A 21,291-nucleotide genomic window follows, 5' to 3' on the forward strand; every position below is an offset into this window, starting at 1 on the left:
CATAGTCAGTTCCAGGACAGCTGGGGCTACAGGGAGACCCTGTCTCAGAAAAATAAAATTAAATAAATAAAATATTAAGAAAAAAAGATGACATCTTTTTCATCCCCTCCACCCATATTTAATAATTGTGTGTGTGTGGGGGGGGAAATCTACTCATTAAGCTAGAGAAATAGCCTTAAAACGAGGTAGTCTAAAAACAATTTTCTTAGGATTATTTTAAGCACTGAGGGTGTTCCTTCATTGAGTTTTAAGCAGCCATATTAAGTTTAACACTGCCACAGATCAACAACTAGGAATTTATATAATCCTGTTAGTAAACAAAAATCAGACCAAAACCCACTGTCTATAACATGAAATAATGAGATTTTTGGCATAAAATTTTTGGTATCTAAGCATATTCTTGTTCCCTAAGCCCCGGCTGATTTAATCATAAAGTAGACATAAAAACTTTTGCACTGTTCTGGATTGCTATGAAAGGCAAACACAAATTCTCACATTTGAACAGCATAGAGAACGAACTCAGTTACTGCACCTCTCTCTGTTCTACAGTTCTCATGCCTTTATGATCAAAGGTGATCAGTATATGAAAAACTAAAGTTAATGCTTTAAGTTAATTTGCTAAATTAAGTTACTTGAACTTTAAGTTAAAGTTGAAATTTACATGAATTTGTCAAAACTCAAAATCTAAGAGTTTGAACAATAATCTAAAAGTAATCTTTAATGTACTCTAGTCCAGAGTTTCCTGAAAATTATGCTACATTAGGAATCCTGTCACCTTACTGAATAATGCCAACAGAATACTACCTAAGAAATCAGGCATTTGCACTCATTTTTTTGGTGTGGAGACAGGGACTCACTACATAGTATCAGCTAGCCTGGATCCATGACCCTCCTGCCTCAGCCTCCAGAACGTTCTTAAACCTACCTGGACCTTCCTTACTATTCATCGTAAGTCATGATTGAACTATTTCAAGCATGACAAACTGACAAATCTGAAGAAATGTTTTGCACCCCAGAGATAAAAAACTACATTAGTGTTACAAAATTTACACAGAAAATTAGGAAAGAAAATTTTAATTACAATATCCAGCTTTCTACAAGTCCTTTGTAGCAAGAATGAAGCTGTGAACAGCTATAAAAACAGTAGCAAAAGGAGTGGAGTAAAAAAGCAAAGGGAAAAAAACAGTATTATGTGCAAGGTAACCTCCAGTGTATAAAACCAAAGTAAACTAAGGCAGTGCAAAGAACAGGCTGGTGAATGTGTATGAGTCAAAAAACATCCTGAAACTTGCCTGGTAAGCAGAGCTGGTTTGCTATTGCTTTAAGAAATAGGGAAGAGACAAAGGGAAGAGGCAGGATAACCCTCTACACAATCATCCTGTTTTCAAAAATCTACAGTGTGGGGAGGACTATCAAGAAACAAAGTTGGCTCAATTATGGGAACTTGTTTTTTCTTAAAAAAAAAGCACAAACATACACAAAAGTTGACTCCTAACAACTTCAAGCCACAAAAACATAAAACTGTATTATGGTAATTCTGATTACCAAGGCAAAGAAATCATACAAATGTTAACTGTGGCATCAATTTGTAATTAATTTCATTTCATGTAAATAGTAACACTTTAACCCTTGTCTTTAAATATCAACATTCGGGTATTAATTATATTTTGTGGCCCAATAAAATTCCAGAGAGTAGTTTCAAAGAGAAAATTAATGAATATTCTCAAAATGCCACATATCTCTACGAGGAGGAAAAAAAGCAAAAATAATAACATCCCAGCTAATGTACTTAGGAAGAACATAAATTGACACTAACCAGAGTATCAGATGTAAATAACAAAAAAACAAGATTAAAAAGCTTTCTAAAAGAGCAGTAGTTTCATAACAAGATTCCAATTAGAGAAAACTAAGATCACTAATATACAAAAAAAGCCCTCAATTATTTAATGTAACTTCTACAGCATATTTAAGACTCTTTTTAAAAAAATTTGAATATAACTTTCCCATGTATAAATCATTAAAAATTTTAGTAAGTGAATTAAATAAGTATAAAAACACACATCCTCTGTGTTTCAGAAAAAAATGAACATGAAAGCTGTTGAGAAGAAAAGATGAATTTTAGAATTTTAAATGTTTTAACGTTTCAGTCTCTTTGGAAGAGGCTTTCTTGGTGGTGTGGGTGGGTTTTTTTTTGGGGGGGGGTGTCTTTGAGACAGGGTCTCCCTATAGCCCCAGCTGACCTAGAACTTTCTTGATTACTTCCATCTACATAAGGAGAAACACGTCAAATACTGATAGTTAAAGTAAGGTATAAACAGCTGTCTCTCACAAATCAAGTCCTCTTCAAAACTGCTTTACAGCTAAGTCTTTGAAAGAGGATTTATCATTTGTACTTAACTAGGTACTTTCTTTTAAAAGAAAAAAAAAAAGCCATTTCATACAAATTAAATTCCTGAAATGTTAATCCATTTGGCTAAAACTTAAACTTCTAGCAACTTCATATAATATAGGATGGATGTGTGCCAAGACTTAGCTAAACAGATGTTCAATAAACGCTTAGTTGACTAAATTGTTTATATAAATATTCACAAACATATGTTTATCACTTGTCTCTATACAATGGTATTATAGGTGATTTCTAATTTTATTCCTAGTTTTTCTTTATGGTTTCTAAATCTTCTAAAACATACTTAGATAATACTCATAATTTCTATTTTTACATAATTATTAAAAATGCAAAAAAAAACCGATACTGCTGAAATTAGGGAAAAGTATTTCTAAGATTTAATGGGCTACACACAGAAACTTTAAAAACAAAACAAAACAAAAAAACTAAGATCTTTGACTGTTTCTTCTGCACCAAGAATAAACTTCTAAAATACAGCCATTTTTAAGAAAGTACAAATATGTACTAAGTCCAGACAGTTACTATGGAATTAATGTTTTGAATTAATGTGCCCCCTCTATTTCCACATAAGAGAAACAAAGATCTAAAAATAATGCTCTGTGTTATAATGAGCATACTCATTATTAAATTATCTTGAGCAATTGACTTTTATATCAAAATAAATATATAGGTTTGTCATTTCTGCTATTAGCAATATTGTGTTTCCATATGTGAGACTTTAAAAAATGATTTATTTTATTTTAATTTATGTGTTTCACGTATGTGCGTGTATGTGGCTGCCCTTGGAGGCAGGAAGAGGGTATAGGATCTCCTGGAGCCTAAGCACAGGTGGCTGTTAGGCCCCGACCCCACCACCAACATGGACACTGGGAAGAGAACTCCAGCCCCTGTAAAACAGGAGGAAAGTGCTCTTAACCTTTGAGCCATGTCTCCAGCTTCAAGAAATTTTTTTAAACCACAATGTGTTTTTTTATCACCAAAGTGATTTAAAAAAATAAATTTAGTGATAAATCTTATTAGATGTAATAAAGCAACCTCCAGAAAAGTGCTATAAATACACTTTGAGTTCTACCACCTACCAGATAACATACTTGTATTAAGCAATGATTCAATGAATATGTTAATAGGAAAAATACATTTTAAGGTATTAGCTTAAAATATTTTTTTATACTTACATTTTATTCTCTAGTAAGTTTTTAAATGTGTAAGTGTGTTTTGTAAGCATGTGGGTGCTTAATGCCTGCAGAAGCCAGAAGAGGGCGTCAGATCCCCTAGAACTGGAGTTACATATGGCTGTTAGCTGCTCTGTGGATGTGCAGAACGGAACCTGGGCCCTCAACAAGAGCAGTGCTCCTAACCGCTGAGTCGTCTCTACCCTTCTAACCAGGTGTTTACCCCATGTTGACAGACGTTTTCTCTCATTTTGGGTGGATGAGTATTGGCATTATAGATCAGTTCCAAAATTTAGATTCTAACATTTGCACACTGAATACTATATGCAATAAATAAAGTGCAGTATTCTTAATCTTGCTCAGAACTGTAGTTTTCTTCCTATCTAACACAAAGACAGGTAACACCATATGGGCATACTAGGAAAAGAGTTCATTAAAGCCTCGATTACCTAAAATTAAAATGATAGGTATGTTTTAAAATGATTAATTCTTGTTTTCAAAAAAAAAATCTGCTGTAGAGAAATCAACAAAATACTTCAAGTCAAGATAAATTTCAAAAATGAAAAGCCATAGCGAGCAGTTCAGTCACCAAATCTAAATAAACCAGAACCAATACTATAGGTCAGTTACTACCACTCCTTGCGCTCAGTGACCTGCTATCACAGCTCAGATACATATATTCCACACACAATATTTAATAAGCTACCTTAAAAGGCTAGACTTCCTCCCACCCCAGATTTCTTTATCACCTTACCCCATTCTGTACCGTCCCCAGAACTCCGTGCTTCTCCAGCGCCTTCACCATCCTCGGCAGTCACTAAAAAATCAAATTCTTTCAGAGCTTCCTCAGTATCAGGGTCATCAGTTAGGTCAGCAGCTAAACCTTCATTACCTATCTGTAAACAGAACGTAAGCCAGTAATTACTTTCAAACCTAAGTTTTTAAGAGGTCGTCTATTATTTTCATTTAACAGTATTTACAGACATATTTTTAAATTATTCAGGTCCACAACTGTTTTCCATGGGATTCACAAATCACTGTGTGAAGATCCATGTGAGATGTGACCAGGCAATATAATACTAAAGTAACTGAAGTTCTCTTCCTTGAGCTTTCTTTAATTTTTATTTTGTGCGCATGACTGTTTTGCTTGTACGTGTATAAATGCACCCATGTCACGCAGAGCCTGCAGGGGCCAGAAGAATGTGTCAGATCCCCTGGAACTAGAGTTACAGATGGTTGTTAGCCACTATGTGGGTGCTGGAAATTGAGCCTAGATCCTCTGGAAGAGCAACCAGTGCTCTTAATGACTGAGCCATCTCTCCAGCCCCAAGAGTTTTCTTTATAGTAGGTCCACATCTGATCCCTGCTAAAGAATCTCCTACTCACCTGCATCTCTAGTAAGTTATCCTGAAATGGCCAAACACACCAGAACTGCATACTTGGTCCACCACTCATATCAGTATAGCATAGCAACTAATATGTTTATAAGTACAAAAGATTATACCAGTGGCCTACCACCTAGAACTGAAATCTCAGTTCTATAAAATGGTTCAACAGGGAAAGCACTTAATCCCCATAACCCATCTAAAGGTGGAGATCTAGTTCTATAAAATTGCCCTCAGATCTCATCGTGTGTGCACCTCTCCACACATATCACATACACGCAACAATAAGTTGAATTTTAAAAGTAAATTAAAATAAAACCTCTATTCATATAACAAGAGTGCATTACACATGTGGAAGGCTGGAGAAAGGTTGATATGGCTTTTGTAGACTCGAAAGATTTTTATTTGTTTGGTTTTGGGTTTTTATGTTGTTTTGAGACAAGGTCTCCCTCCTGTAGCCTCAGCTGGCCTCAACCTTGCAGAGATCCACCTACCTCTGCTTTCCAAGTGCTAGGATTAAAAACCTGTGCCACCAAACCAGGATAAACTGGAAGGTTTTTCTTTGATGTCTATTTCTATTTTATGTGTATGAGTGTTTTGCTTGCATGTATGTAAATGCCATCGTGTGTGCAAACCCATGGCAGTCAGAAGAGGGAGTTGGAGTCCCTGGAACTATAGTTGTTCGCTGCTATGTGGGTGTGGGTCCTCTGCAATAGCACCCTGTGCTCTTAACTGCTGAGCCATCACAGCACCTAGCTTCTAAGTTTTTAAGGAACATTTTCATATTTTGCACATTACCATAAAAATCTCAAACTAAATTTACTGACTTTTCTTTGGAGACAGGGTCCCAAGTATCCCTGAACTCTGCCTCCAACTCTGGAGTGACAGGACCAATTACAGAGTATGCCACTACCCCCAATTTATGTGATGCTGGGTTGAATTCGGGGATTTGTGCACATCAGTCAAGCACTGTGACCTCCAATCTTAGTTCATTTACTTTAATTTTAAAACACACTTGAAATACTGAGCACTACCTCTGATGCTTAGAAATATAGCACACTCTACTCTGGTCCTGTAGAGCCAACTCCCATCACTATGAAAATACACACATTCATCTCCTAGACTACAAGCAAAAATTAAACTTTCATTAATCCCAACCAAAGAATCAGAATGTTAGCACTTATGTACAAGCCACAGATTAGTCCCTGACCCAGGGTTGGAGTACTTCCACTGCAGTTTCTGTTCGTTTATCTCCTGTGTGACACTTAAAGAGCTAGGCTTCAGCAGTAATTCTAAATTATGGCTGATTGGAAATGGTATCATCTTAGAAAGTTTCAAACCACTGGACTAATCCTTTTAAACTAGACCTTCACTTGGCCACTTACTGAGTAACATAACAAATAATTCCTGCCGTATGTGCATAAGTCAGTAAGCTGTCAATATATAAAACTTTCAGGTAATAATAGTATAAAAACAAAATGGTTGGGGCTAGGGAGGTGGCTCAGTGGGTAAAGTGCTTGCTGGACAATCACGAAAACCCGAGTTTGGTCCCTAGCACCCATGTACAAGCTAGGCTCAGCAGTGAGCATCTGAAATCCCACCTGAAACCCAGTGTTTGGAGAGGACAAGGCAGAAGGGAGATGGGGGGCTTGCTGGCCAGCCAGTCTAGCCAAAATAGAGAACTCTGGGTTCAGTCTCAAGAAAATGAGGAAGGCCACAGAGGAAGATACCCATCAATGACCTCTGGCCACATACACACACACACAAGGAACCCTATACACCAACATGCACACAAATTAAATGCCAATCACTCAAACAAACTTAAGGAACATCAGAAATTACTGTTCAAATAGATACATATATAGGAAATATTACACATCTCCTACTTTGTGTTTACTGATCCGAAGTTTGTCTTTTCCTTCTGGGATGCCCTCAATCATATCATTTTCTTCTTCATCACTGTCATCAGCATTTTCTAAGAAATTGAATGTCTCAAGAACATCACCAGAGGGCCTGCAGAAAGAGATAAAGATGACTCCAGCTATTCTTATGAACTGACTCTAACGTTTCTTTCTTCTTCCTATTTTAATACTTTTCTTTTTTTTTTGTATCTAGTGGTAGATTGAACCCAGGGCCTCACATATGCCAGGCAAGTGCTCTAGTACTGAGCCCAATCTTTCTGTTCCTAGTTTAAAACTATTTGAAGGTAGCAACTGCAATTATTTTGTTTTTGTTTTGTGACAGAATCTCAAGATAGCTGAGCCTGGTCTAAACTCGATAGGCAACTAAGGATAAATCTGAACTTCCCATCCTCCTGCCTGCCCAAAAGGTTTGCGTCACCATACCTGGTTTAAGACAACCTAATTATATTGCCCAAAACTTTTAATCTAGAATTTTTTAAAAGATTATTTATGTTCTATAATTAAAGTAATATTCACTGTTTAATGATTTTCTCCAAAGTTTACTGCCCAAAATATCATAGGTAACTTCTATAAGAAAACAGAATCTAGTAAGATTAGATGCTCAAAGATGCTATCATGGGGCTGGAGAGACAGCTCAGCCCGGGTTTGGTTCCCAACATCCACATGGTGACTAACAACTACCTGTTACTCCAAGTCCAAGGAACTGACCTCTTCTGACATCCATGGGCATTGCATGACATGGGTGCACTTACATACATATAGGCAATACACTCGGACACATACAATAAATAAAATATAAAATAAGATGCTATCATTTCTCAAAGTTATCAAGACAAGCAATTTTGCATCTTAGAACTACAACCTCTTAATGCTTTGGTCTTAATGTTTGAGGACTAAAACAGTAAAAGAGCTAGTTAATTTATTAAGTTGCCCAGATATAAATTATAAAACATATATTACATGAATCTATTTTACAGATTTTACATGTAGAAAAAAGTATCCTTAATCTGTTAAAATATTCACGTATTTCGCCAGGCGTGGTGGCACACGCCTTTAATCCCAGCAGAGGCAGGCGGATCTCTGTGAGTTTGAGGCCAGCCTGGTCTCCATAGCGAATCCAGGCCAGCTAGGGCTACAGGGAGACCCTGTCTCAAAAAGACCTATATATATATATTTGAGTATTTAAAAACTACTCATTTAATAGGTAAAAGCAATAATCTATTTTACCATTTTAATAAAACTAGTTTGAGTTCCTTTATGTACAAAAAAGGGCTCTCAGTGCTGGAGAGATGGTTTAGCAGTTAAGAGCACTAGCTGCTCTTGCAGAGGACCCTGGCACAGTTTCCAGCACCGACCCGGTAGGTAACAGTCCTCTGTTAACTCCAGTTCCAGGAAATCCGACGCCCTCTTCTGGCCTCCATAGGCATCAGGCACAAATACAGGCAACCATTCATAAACATAATAAAAAATAACCTTTTTTTAAAAAAGGAGAGGGGTGGCACAGGGAAGAGGATCTCTGTGAGATCAAGGCCAGCCTGGTCTACACAGCAAGTTCCAGGTCAGCTGAGGCTACAAGGAGACCCTGTCTCAAAAAACCAAAACCAAAACCAAGAAAAAAGGAGAGGGGACACTTTCATACAGCCATTTAAATGTCTGGCAATAAAGACAGCAACAGCAGAAACCCCAGCTAAAGAGACTTGTAATGAAGTCTCTGTTATGCCACCAAGGAGCAGCTTGAATTTGGCCTTATTGCAGCTACAGAAATTATTATAATGTTCATTACTCAAACAACGTCAATGTCCAAGTACAAATTATACCTTTTGATTTCTTGTCCTTTCTGTTTAGGAGATTCACCACCATTCAGGATCTGTTCTAAATTCTTTGTTTCTACTGATCCATTTGGTTCTGAATTGGATAGTCCAAGTAATGACCTTACCCGCTGAGACCGTACATCTAATATTGTATCTGTGTAACCTACTTCCTGAAGATACCTATTAAGAGAAAATTAAACATTAAAATTCTACATACCGTAACTCCTGACACACTTAAAATCATGAAAAAGTCTTTTAGAAAGTCCTACAATTCTATATATTATTTTCCTTTGTTTCCAAGATCCTCTTGACAGACTAGTTCTAAGAGAATGCTAAAAGAGAACGATATCAATTCTAAGTCAAAACTGAAATAACCATACAATATGATTACCATTAATTAAGGGCCAATTATCTCAATACTTGAAAAGTCTTGTGCCTTGAAAAAAGCGTTTAAGGCTGGGTGTGGTGGTGCACACCTTTAATCCCAGCACACGGGATGCAGAGTCAGCTGCCAAGTTCTTAACAAGGGACCTCAGATTCCAAAGTATTCCTCTGGTTCTGTGGTTTTCAAAGTCTGTTTCTCTAAACCAAGTACTTATCCTAGGATTCAGGATGAGACTAGACAGAAGAGGACAGACTGTGATACATGGTAGATTGTGAGTGACTTCATGTGACAAAGTATTTAGGAGTTAATTAAATATTTTAGAGTTAATTAAAGAGAAGCCTTGGGACTGGAGAGATGGCTCAGCAACTAAGAGCACTTACCACTCCTACAGAGGACCTGGGTCTGGTTCCCAGCACCCACACTGGGCAGCTCACAACCATATGTTTAACTCCAGTTGTAAGGGATCCAATGCTCTCTTCTGGCCTCCACAAGCACTATATGCAGACACATGTGTGCAACATTAAAATAATTTTTTTAGAGAGGCCCTAAATACTAGTAAAAGATCAAAATAATTTCAGGTGAAAGCTAAAAACAGGAACAATTTTATGAACAACAATATAGCATGAACAAAAAACAGAGAAGAGAACAAGAAAAACAAGCAATGGCCGGGCGTGGTGGTGCATGCCTTTAATCCCAGCACTCGGGAGACAGAGGCAGGTGGATCCCTGTGAGTTCCAGGACAGCTGAGGCTACAGGGAGACCCTGTCTCAAAAAGACCAAAAAAAAAAAAAAAAAGAAAGAAAGAAAAACAATATATAATCCTTTTTGATGCACAAGTAAATGTGACAATAAAATCAAAGATGTGACCGTGTGTGATGTACACCTGCCACCTCTGCACTCAGGAGGCAGACAGAAAGATCACCACAAGTTTTAAGGCCTGCCTAGTCCACAGAGCAAGTTTCAGGCCAGCCAGGGCTCCATGGTAACACCCTATGTCAAAATCTCAAATCCTGCCATCCTCACCAAAAAAAAAGATGATAGAAAAATTCTGGGTAATTTTCAGGTTTCCAGCTTGTATACCTAAATGACTGCTCCACTCAACAAAAAGACTAAAATGTCAGAATTAAGTTTACAGAGTACCTATCAGAAAACCACACGATGTCTATGAAGAAAACTAAATGACACTGTTTATTAAATACATGGATAAGTCAGAAGCTTGGAAGAGGGCTTGGTGAGATGGCTCAGCAAGTAAAGGCTAATAAAGCTAACACAGAGGAATATACAACCAGAGGTTAAGACTGTATCCTGGTGTTGCAGGCTCTAGAAGTCTGATGACCTAAGTTTGATCCCTGGGTGAAAGAGCCCCTATTCCTGCAAGTTATCCTCTGACATCCATATGTATACTGTGGAACACACACACACACACACACACACACACACACACACATTAAAAATCACGGGGCTGGAGAGATGGCTCAGCAGTTAAGAGCACTGACTGCTCTTGCAGAGGACCTGGGTTCAATTCCCAGCACCCACATGGTGGCTACGAACTGTCCTTGACACCAGTCCAGGGGAATCCGAATGGGTGCACTCACATACATGCAGGCAATATACTCATACACATAAAATAAAAATAAAATATTTTTTAAAATACTCTGTGAGTTCAAGTCCAGCCTGGTCTACAAAGTGAGTTCCAAGACAGCTGGGGCTACAGGGAGACCCTGTCTCAAAAAGACCATATATATATATATATTTTTTTTTTAAATAAAAAAAATAAAAATAAAAATAAATAAATTAAATTAAATTAAATTAAATTAAAATCACCTTGGACAAATGTATGAAGCCCTGGTTCATTTGAAGAGAACAAAAGGCTCAGAAGAGACTGAGTTAGGTATACAGATTTGGGTCATTAGTCTCTGTTAGTTGCTACAGCACTGATACGAAGTGCACCTATCAAAATGCTCATGTGTTGAGGGCTAGCTCTCCAGCTGCTGTGCTATTTTGGGAAGGTCTGGAAACTTTAAGAGGTGGTACCTAGCTACAGGAAGTAGGTCGCTGGGGATGGGTCCTTAGGGGTATCTTGTCCTGCCCTCTCTACCCTGCTTCCTGTCTGACGTGAACAGAATAGCCCCTCCCACCACCATTACTGTGCCTCACAATAAACCCAGAAAAGCAGACCAAGCGATCATGATCTCTGCTACTCCAAACTAAAAGAAGTCTTTGATCTTAAATAAAAATAAAAATAAATTTTTCCTCCAGTAAGCTGTCAGGTATTTTGGTCTTAGCTACACATAAACAACTAATAAAGTAGTATTTGAAGTCATAGATTTAAATGAAATCACCCATACAGCGAGTATAAGTAAGAGAGCCTGCAAATACCAACATTTTAAAGGTCTAGACTAGGAAAAATTCAAGAAAAACTAAAATTCTTCAGAAGTCAGGGAGAAAAATGACAGCAGAGAATTATGTTATAGAAGAAAAAAGTTTCAGAGAAATAATAGAAAATGCTTTCACAGGACCAAGTATCACTTTTATTTTGGTTTTTTTTTTTTTGGTTTTTTTTTTTTTTTTGAGACAAGGTCTCCCTATAGCTCCAGCTGGCCTGGAATTTGCTATGTAGATCAGGATGGCCTTGATCTCATGGGGACCCACCTGCCTCTGCAGGGTTTAAAGATATGCCACCACACCCGGCCTAAATATCAATTTTAAACAAGGTATTGGGAATATACTATGATAAGAACTTCAGAGAAGTGTGGGAGTAAAAAACAGAACAATTAAAAAAACGAGTGACTACAGAGATAAACCTCGTTTAGTAAGTTTGGCGGACATGATGGCACACAGCTGTAAAACTAACCCTTTGGATATGGATTCAGAAGGACCAGTTCAAGGCTATGTAAGAATCCAGTTTCAGAAGAGTTTGACTAGAAAAATCAAAGAGAAAAACAAAGTAGAGAAAGAATGTAAATCCAAGCAATGGGATTAGCATTTATTAGAGAAATACTGTTTTCTTACAGCAGATCCCACTCCTCTTTCTAAACAAGGCAATCTGCTTGTGGAGCAAACAACTGCTCCCCACCCATAGTCTCTAAACTCTGATCTGAATGAACTGCTAAGGTCTTATATGACCTGGATAAAAATGCAAGACCCATGGGCATACCTGACTGTCAAGCCATTTCTAACCCTTCTCAGAAATGGGCAGGTAGAGTCAGCTGTCATGTGTGAAAAAAAGTTTTTCAGAAAAACATAATAAGGAGCTGGAGAGATGGCTCAGAGGTTAAGAGCACTGACTGCTGTTGCAGAGGACCCGGGTTCGGGTCCCAGCACCCTCATAGCTGCTAACCACTGTTGGAAACTCCAGTTTCAGGAATCAACAGCTTTTTCTGACCTCTGCAGGCACTGCATGACATGGATACACTTATAGACATGAAGGTAATAAACTCATACACATAAAATAAAAATAATTAATTAAAAATTTTTCTTAAAAATCCAGAATAAGAGCCGGGCATGGTGGCACACGCCTTTAATTCCAGCACTTGGGAGGCAGAGGCAGGGGGATCTCTGTGAGTTCAAGGCCAGCCTGGTCTACATAGCGAGTTCCAGGCCAGCTGGGGCTACAGGGAGACCCTGTCTCAAAAAGAAAGAAAAAAGAAAGAAAAAGAAAAAATTCTTTTGTTCTTATTTCAGTCATTTACAAAAAGAATCCAAAACTGGGTCATAAATAAAGAGATTTAAACATATTTATAGAAAAAGTAAAAAGTTAAGGGAGCTCTCACTTCAGTCTTCACATTTTCAGTGAAGTAGAATCTGAGGTGCAGAGGTAAGAGGGGAGGAAGACGGACTGCAAGGAAACACAGCGCACCACTGAGAACAAAGAGATGGGGGTGACCAGGGTCTTACAGAGGCTCTCTGCAGTGGGGGGACAAGAAACTATCAGTTATTCATTGATTTTGATATTTTTCTCCAAGAGTTAGTTAGAAATTGAAGGGCTGTGGTTTCGTCTGCACACTGGTGGTGAAGGTGTGGCCAGTGGGTAGCATCAAAGTGAATTGCACTAAAAAGGGTGATGGTGATGGGATCCAAGTTGGAGCTAAAGAAACAAAGCAGCCACAAGTAGAGAAGGACCTAAACATCAAAGTACAATCAGCTGGCAAATAATACGGCAACTGGAGTGAAGGAGGTAGATACACGATGACAGTTCAGATCGCAGACTAGTTTTGAGTGGTAACAAGATCAAACATCTGACCACACTTCATGGACTATGAAACAAAGATGAAGATGTACAGAGTTGAGAAGGCTGAGTAACTACATAGTAAGCAGGATCAAAAGGACACAAGTATGAAAACTTTCAAACTATAAGGAAAAGAACCACAAGATAAAAAGACAGTGAACAGGATCTCCCATGGAGTTATTTCTAATACAGTAATAAACAAGCATCAAAAGTTTCTTCAAAACTTTCAACTAAAAAGAGAATTTGGCACATCTGAAAATTTTAAGTGAACAGCTAAACTCCTTCTCTACAACAGTTAGACGCTGACTTAAAAAAGTAGCCACATGTGTGGACTCTGTAATGACAGAGTTGGAGTATCCTAGAAGAACAAACTCGTGTTGCTTTGTTTCGGCCTTCAAGCCATCCAGTCTTCGTACTTTCTATCCCACTAAAAAAAAAAAAAATTCTGCAACTCAGAGGAAACAAACTTTGAAAAGATCCAACCTGCTATGGAACAAAGAGGAGAACTAAGGCTGGCGAGATGGCTCATCATCAGGTAACAGGTGCTTGCCGCCAAGCCTGAAAATCTGAGTTTAATCCCTGGGACTCACAAGGTAGAAGGAAAGGACCACTCCGCACCCCAAGTTGTCCTCTAACCTAAACAAGCATGTGTGCCCTACACGTACACATTAAACAAATGTAATTTAAATTTTTGCTTTAAAAAGCAGCACTATGAAAAACATGTACATTAAATAACTTCTTATAAATTGACCCAATATAAGCACTTTCATAACTGGTTTCTTTAAAAAACAAAAAGTTGAGGGGCTGGAGAGATGGCTCAGCGGTTAAGAGCACTGATTGCTCTTGCAGAGGACCTGGGTTCGATTCCCAGCAGCCACTTGGCAGCTACGAACCGTCCTTAACTCGTTCTAGGGGAATCCAAAACCCTTTTCTGACCTCCACAGCATTGCACAACACGGGTGCACTCGCATACATGCAGGCAATACACTCATACGCATAAAATAAAAATAATGAAATTTTAAAAAACAGAAAGTTGAAATTGTTACTCACTGTCTTAACAGCTGTCTGCCTTGCTTCCACGTTAGCTGGCTATTCTGAGGTGCAGTAGGAGCCTCTGTATCTTTGGTTTCTTCTGAAAATTAAGAATAGAAAAGTTCTACTTACATTATTTGAACTCTTGAAAGCACTCAAGTTTTCAGGGGTAACTTCATATACAGAAAGTATTTTATATAGGACAGTAAAATTAAAAGAATTTTAATGATGGGTCATTCCTTTTTAAAAAGTTTATTCTAGTAACTCATTTAGGTATTAACTACCCACTTTAATATTTTACTTATGTTTTATTTAATGTGTATGAGTGTATTGCTTATATGTAGGTAGGTGTACCGTGTCATGCAATGCCCTCAAAGGTCAAGAGACTGGATCCCCTGGAGCTGGAGTTACGAACAGCTGTTAGCTGCCATGTGGGTGCTGGGAATGGTTCGCAGTCAGTGCTCTTAACCGCTGAGCCATGTCTCCAGCCCTAACTACCCATTTTAAAACTAAAAAACTTCAAATGTATTATAAGGATTAAAAAACCAAAAGTCCAGGCTTCGAAATGAAATTAGATTAGATAGAATTTTTAACCACTAGAATTCTTTTGTCTCAAATGTCTTTAAATTAAAAGGCTGTATTATATATAAGCTAAACCAGGGGTCCCGTGGACCAGGAAGCCAGGCTGGTGACCCTGAGGTACAGAGAGAGTGCCATGGCTAAGTACCTGGCCCAGATCATTGTGATGGGCATGTAGGTGGTAGGTAGAGCCTTTGTGCTTAGGCCCCAGGACAGCAGTTTACAGCCAGTTAGGCAGCCACTTATGCTTAGGACATGACAGGCACCAGTCTGCAGCTGTGTCCAACTTCTCTGGCCCTGGCCTCCAGAAGGCCCAGCAGATTCTCAATGTCTCCAAGCTGAGTTCAAAGGAGGTCCAGAAGCATAAACACCTATTTAAGATGAATAAAGTTCCTCCTACCTGTAATCAAAGTCATCTGTTCAAAGGAGAGCCTCAATGAGAAACCCAGAATTCAAGCCCAAGAGTAAAAGGAGACGGCTTGTCTCCCCACTCTACCAGACCCCTAGTTTACAGCTTGTTAGTATCTTTTATACACACACACACACACACACACACACACACACACACACACACACACGTTAAAACAGAAAATAGGTTTTATTACATTGGTCTTTTGTTTGTTTTTAAGATAGGGTCTCTCTATGTATATGTTGCCCTGGAACTTGCTATGTAGACCAGGCTGGCCTGGAACTCAAAGAAATTCATCTGCCTTTGCCTTCCAAGTGCTGAGATTAAAGGCATGAGCCACCATGCCTGACACTTGAGATTTTTTGTTTGCTTTTTGAGATAGGGCCTTACTATGTATGTGGCCTGTGGTGGCGTCAAACTTAGCTTCCTATTTCAGCCTCCTCTTGGCTGGGACTACAGGCAGGTGCCACAATGCCCAGCTCAGAAAATAGGTAAAGAGTACATATTTTAGCCTCAAATAACGAACTGTATATATTATATGGGGGGGGTTAAGTATAGCAGCATGTTTAGCTTGTGCAAAGCCCTAGGTTCAATCCCTAACACTAAATGAAACATGTTTAATAAACAGTGTAATTTCAGATGACTTAAGCTTTCAACACATATCCCTACAGTGAAATTTAAAACTACTGTGTGCACTAGTATTACTCTACACCGATCTTCACTGTCAAAATAAAGATACTATAAAGAGAATGATTAGAAGATCAGTCCACAGAGTGCTGAGAAGGGCAGAGTCTCAATTATTAGGACCCTAGACTCCTCAGTCTGACACCTGAGGCATTAATCAGGATATCCTTTATAGGCACTACTTCCCTAACCCTAACAATCCCATCAACTTTTTTTCCCTTCAAATACAAGCAATTCCCTAACTTCTAGATGTAATTACTTAATTCTAATAGTCTATTATCATATAACATTTTTTAATATAGTAACTGGAGATGAAAATATATTAAGAAATGACTGCTCAAAATCTTATCACCAAAATAGTTATTATAGTTTATCATTCCTTATTTTTACCGAAAATATATACTTAACTAATACAACTCCCTCTTTTAAAAAAGGAATCAATGTGTATTGCACTATACTCTGGAAAAACAGATTAATCCCTTTAAAATGATTACACTGACTTGGGGTATAGGCAATGGTAGAACATTTACATAGAATGCAAGAAGCCTAGATTGAGTCCTACTACTGCCATGAACACAATGGTGACAACATAATAATCTTTACAACATACAGTCTACTTAATTAGTCCTTCCTTTTTGCACTAGGACAAACAATTGTCGCTTTGTTGAAGTACATGATCGTTCAACTTAATGAATTTCTGGACATGCTCTGACTGAATAAAAAGCATTCCCAGAAACTCTGTTCCTTCAACTTGTCATTAATTATTCCAAGAACAGTATTGAAACTAAACTCCTAACATTTAATTTTTGAATGTTACATAAATGATTCCTATTAATTTTCAATTTTGTGTGAACCATCTATGTTGTCAAATTTAACTGTAGTTCATTTACTTTTGTTGCTAAACAGCATTTTGTCATGTCAATATACCATAATTCATTTGTTCACTTTAATATGGAAGAACATTCTAGTTATTTCTACATTTTCACTAGATTTATTATTTTTAATTATGTGCACATGAGTGTAGGAGCCCTTGGGAAACAGAAACATCAGATCCCCACCCAGAACTGTAGGTACAGGTGGCTCTGAGCCACCCAAAGTGGTACTGGGAACAGAACTCGGGTCCTTTCAAGAGCAGTATGTGGTCTTAACCACTGAGCCACCTTTCCAGCCGCAATACTATGGACATTCTCATACGAGGCTGCAGGGGTAGTATGTTTATGCTTTTAGAGTGGAATTACCACATCACAGGGTATATGTGCTATGTTCCCTTTACTAATACTAAGGCCCCTTCGAGGCGGTCCCTTTACTAATTTACCACCCCAACATCAATGTCTACAAATTCTAGTGAGCCCACGTTTTTTCTGTACTGAAGTACAGAAATAAATGTTTATCAAACTGTATTTCACTGCAGTTTTTGCCTGCATTTCCTAAACAACTAATGAAATGCCATCGTTCCATTGTCTTCTGACTATTACGGTGTCCTCTCCTAAGGTGTGTGAAGCCTTCTGACCACTTTTCTATTGGAGTATTTCTAAATATAGAGAAAATAACTCATTTACATATTTGAATATAATCAAAAATTAGTTAAGGGAATATGAGTATAAATATATGCCTACTTTCTTTTTCATGTTGATTTGAGGGCCCGTACAAAGACAGTATCATTTCATTTAATACTTATCTGCAAATATACTTTGATGTAATTTTATTCTATCTCCTTTGCATGATATATATTTTCCTATTCCTTTTTTGTTTTCTATTCAATATTCTGAATACGTCCCTATATTAGTAAAAACACCATTTTTACTGTTTCGTATAAATAAAATGCTTAGATATTGTCTCCTTAAGTTTATAGACAAAAAAGTTATTTTACTACAATTTTAGTTAAGGGCAGGAGAGATTTCTATATTAATGATCTTGCTTTATACCAGCTGTTATACCGAGACAAGCAAGGCCAAGAATTGGTTGGGCTCTACTCCAGGAGTAATGACCAAACAACAGGGACAGCCTTCTAGCTTTGATCCTTTTTTGAATGTCCTAGCTATACTGGAAAAGAAAATCAGTGAAAGAAAATCTTTGAATCCATCGTTTCTCCTGTATATATTTTGAATCATACTCACTACAATTTTCTTACTATAATTAGAGTAGTAACACAGACTCAAAATACAGTCCCACCACTCAGGAGACAAAGGCAGGCAGATTTCTGTGAGTTCAAGGCCAGGCCTGGTCTACATTACTGAGTCCAAGGCCAGCTGCGGCTACAGGGAGACGCTGTCTTAAAAAAACACCAAAATAAGAAGGGTGTGTGTGTGTGTGTGTATCTATCTTCCATTTTTCTAATATTCTTACTTTTTTTAGTGGAAGGGATTTTTCCAAGACAGGGTGTTGGTAGCAAGAAACTTGAACTCCTGATCGGAGGAGGTTACAGACCAATGCTGAGGTTACAGACGTGTACACCGTTCCTTGGTCTTAATCTTACTTTTCTATGAAGGAGACCGTAACACTGTAGAATCAGAGTAAGTCTTTGGACTCAAGACCCAAGAACATTAACACTACCTTGAGCTCTAGACTGCATATACATGACAACTGAGAGATATAAATTGTTGTGCCACTAAAGCCTAAGTGGGAAGAGCAAAAACTAAGTCAGCTTCAGCCTGCTTCTCTCAAGTCCCTGATACTCAAAATTAAATCAGTATCCAGCTTGGAATTTCTAACTTACTGTAATACTTAACACACATGTAAGTTCTATTTTCCTACTCTAAGCCTTGACGCCCTTAACAGAGGAAAGAAAACCCACAGAGGAACTGCACATCCAAATACGAGTTTCCGTGCTGTCCTGAGCCAGCACCTAAGAACAGCGTAGGCTTCAATTTGATCACACCATCAAAAATATCTATGTAAACTTGGGCATTCTGGTCCATGTCCACAATTCCACTACTCTGGAGGTGGACACAGGATGACCACATGATCAAGGCAGGGAGTTCAAGCTTAGACTGGGATACACAGGACCCTGTCTCAAATGAAATTGCGGGGCTGGAGAGATGGCTTAGTGGTTAAGAACACTGGTTGTTCTTGCAGAAGACTCAGGTTTGAATCCCCAGCACCCACATGGCAGCTAACAACTGTCCACAACTCCAGTCCCAGGGGATCTGACAGCCTCTTCTGACCTCCTTGGGCACTGCACAACACGGATGCTCTTACCTACATGGAGGCAATATACACATACACATACACATACACATACACATACACATACACTAAAATAAAATAGAAATTGCTAGCATTATTCCCAAATTCTGCGTAAGTCAGAATACCCATCTTTCTTTTAGATTCCTCAAACTGCCATTCTGTGGACCCTGGCACTGAGTGCAGTCATTTCCTATGTCCAGTTCACTCCTGCTGTGTGCTCATCAGCTACTACTCTTTTATTCTCTACTTAATAAAGAACAAAGACAACTGGAGATCATTTTTCCCCACTATAAATTTTACGTAGCTGATTATAATCTCCAAATCTAGTCATATTTCTAGTATCTTAGAACTAAATGAGCTAATTAGAACTCTAGATAAAAGAAACTTTATAAATATTTAAAAAAAAATAAACTTAAGACTAGTGAGATCTGATCCAGTGGTAGATGCTTGCTACCCTGCATGACAACTGAGTTTGATTCCCCAGGCCCTGCATAATGGAAGGAGTTAAAAATTAACCCTTGTAACTGGCTCGCTCTCGCTCTCTCTCTCTCTCTCTCTCTCGCTCACTCTCACTCTCTCTCTCGCTCTCACTCTCTCTCACACACAATAGATATAAAAATTTAATAAAGCTTATATAGGGATCAACAATGGTCTGTGGATAAAAAAATAGTAACTTTAGTATTTTCAATTTGAATTACTAAAACTGTACCCGTGGTTCTATGTAGGTTTCAATTCTGGGAACTAGGATACATAACCTTAGGGTTGAGCTGTAGATAAAACTACCTCTTTTATTCCTTTACTGTTTTCACTGGGGTCTAGAGAGATGGTTCAGTGGTTAAGGGCACATCCTGCTCCTGCAGAGGACCTGAGTCAGGTGGCTCACAACTACCTACAGCTCCAGCTCCACAGGATTTGGCACCCTCTCCTGGAGCCAATGGACACCTGCACTAAAAAAAAAGGCCCTAAAAAATATTTCTACCAAATTTTAGACACTTTATAATAATCAACTGTCTAGTGCTATAAAGGCAAACTAAGCATAAAGAGTACACGTCTGTTACATAAAAACGAGATTAAAAAAAAAAAAGACGGGGCTGGAGAGATGGCTCAGTGGTTAAGAGCACTAACTGCTCTTGCAAAGGACCCAGGCTCAATTCCCAGCACCCACATGGTGGCTACAAACCGTCCTTAACTCCAGTTCCAGGGGAATCCGAAGCCGTCTTCTGACCTCCGCGGCATTGCATGACACGGGTGCGCTCACATACATGCAGGCAATACACTCAAACACATAAAATAAAAATAATAAATAAAAAATTTGACAAAAAGACAGAAGAATCAAATTTACCTGATTCAAAGGTTGGCATTTTCAAATCACCTTGGTTCAGTTCTGTGCCATATTTTAATTTGTGATACTTCGCCCTGAAAATTTAGTAATAAATTGGTAAAAGAATGATTATTTCCTTTTTATGACTGAGTCCTGCTATGTATTACTCCAGTAACAAAACAATATGAATGTCTTCTTTAATGTCTCTTTGCTAAGAACATTAAAAATGCACTACACAGAAGACAAGGAAAATGATAAACCACTCAAGTAACAAATACATGTGTGAAAAGATAATTCCTCGTCTTTAGGGAAAAAAATCCATAATTCAGATTCTACAACAAATACGGTATTTCGCTTTAATCACTTGACTCTCATTTAACATACAATGATGTAAGTGAGGATAACACTGCTCTATTTTACTCATGTAAGGAAGTGAGGCTCACACACCTTTCTTGTTTTAGTGCATACTCTAACATCTTTATTCTTCTCACTAAATCCTTCTTCAAATTCTCTTGACCTTTCCTTTCTCCTTGTAAAAATGCAATCCGTGCCTAAAAATATAAAAGACATTCATTTCATTTTTCCTTAACCATACACAGGGAACCAAAACAGGAAAAATTACATATACAAACTGCTGTGCTTCTACTCATGACTTAGGGTTCAAAGATGTGGTATGCCAGAATCTCTGTTAAATAACACAATCCCTTTGTAAGTAAAGGTAATTATAAATAAGTTATTTGCTTATACTCCCTTAGGGTTACTAATATTAC

At 38.0% G+C, this 21,291-nt stretch overlaps 1 protein-coding gene and 1 pseudogene across 1 annotated transcript in view; one reads left to right on the top strand and one right to left on the bottom strand.

Moving 5' to 3' along the window:
- Strn3 (striatin 3) overlaps positions 1-21,291 on the bottom strand; it is a 78,763-nt gene that overhangs the window by 34,363 nt on the left and 23,109 nt on the right. The window contains exons 2-7 of the mRNA XM_008838799.3: positions 20,969-21,072; positions 20,543-20,616; positions 14,361-14,442; positions 8,704-8,877; positions 6,851-6,977; positions 4,334-4,475 (exon numbers count right to left, since the gene is read on the bottom strand). Of these exons, the coding sequence (XP_008837021.2) occupies positions 4,334-4,475; positions 6,851-6,977; positions 8,704-8,877; positions 14,361-14,442; positions 20,543-20,616; positions 20,969-21,072 (703 nt within the window). The remainder of the gene's footprint in view (positions 1-4,333; positions 4,476-6,850; positions 6,978-8,703; positions 8,878-14,360; positions 14,443-20,542; positions 20,617-20,968; positions 21,073-21,291) is intronic.
- On the top strand, positions 15,058-15,428 carry LOC103738696 (annotated as a pseudogene).

This window comes from Nannospalax galili, unplaced genomic scaffold, assembly GCF_000622305.1.
Source record: "Nannospalax galili isolate Female #2095 unplaced genomic scaffold, S.galili_v1.0 scaffold1619, whole genome shotgun sequence".
Lineage (NCBI taxonomy): Eukaryota > Metazoa > Chordata > Mammalia > Rodentia > Spalacidae > Nannospalax > Nannospalax galili.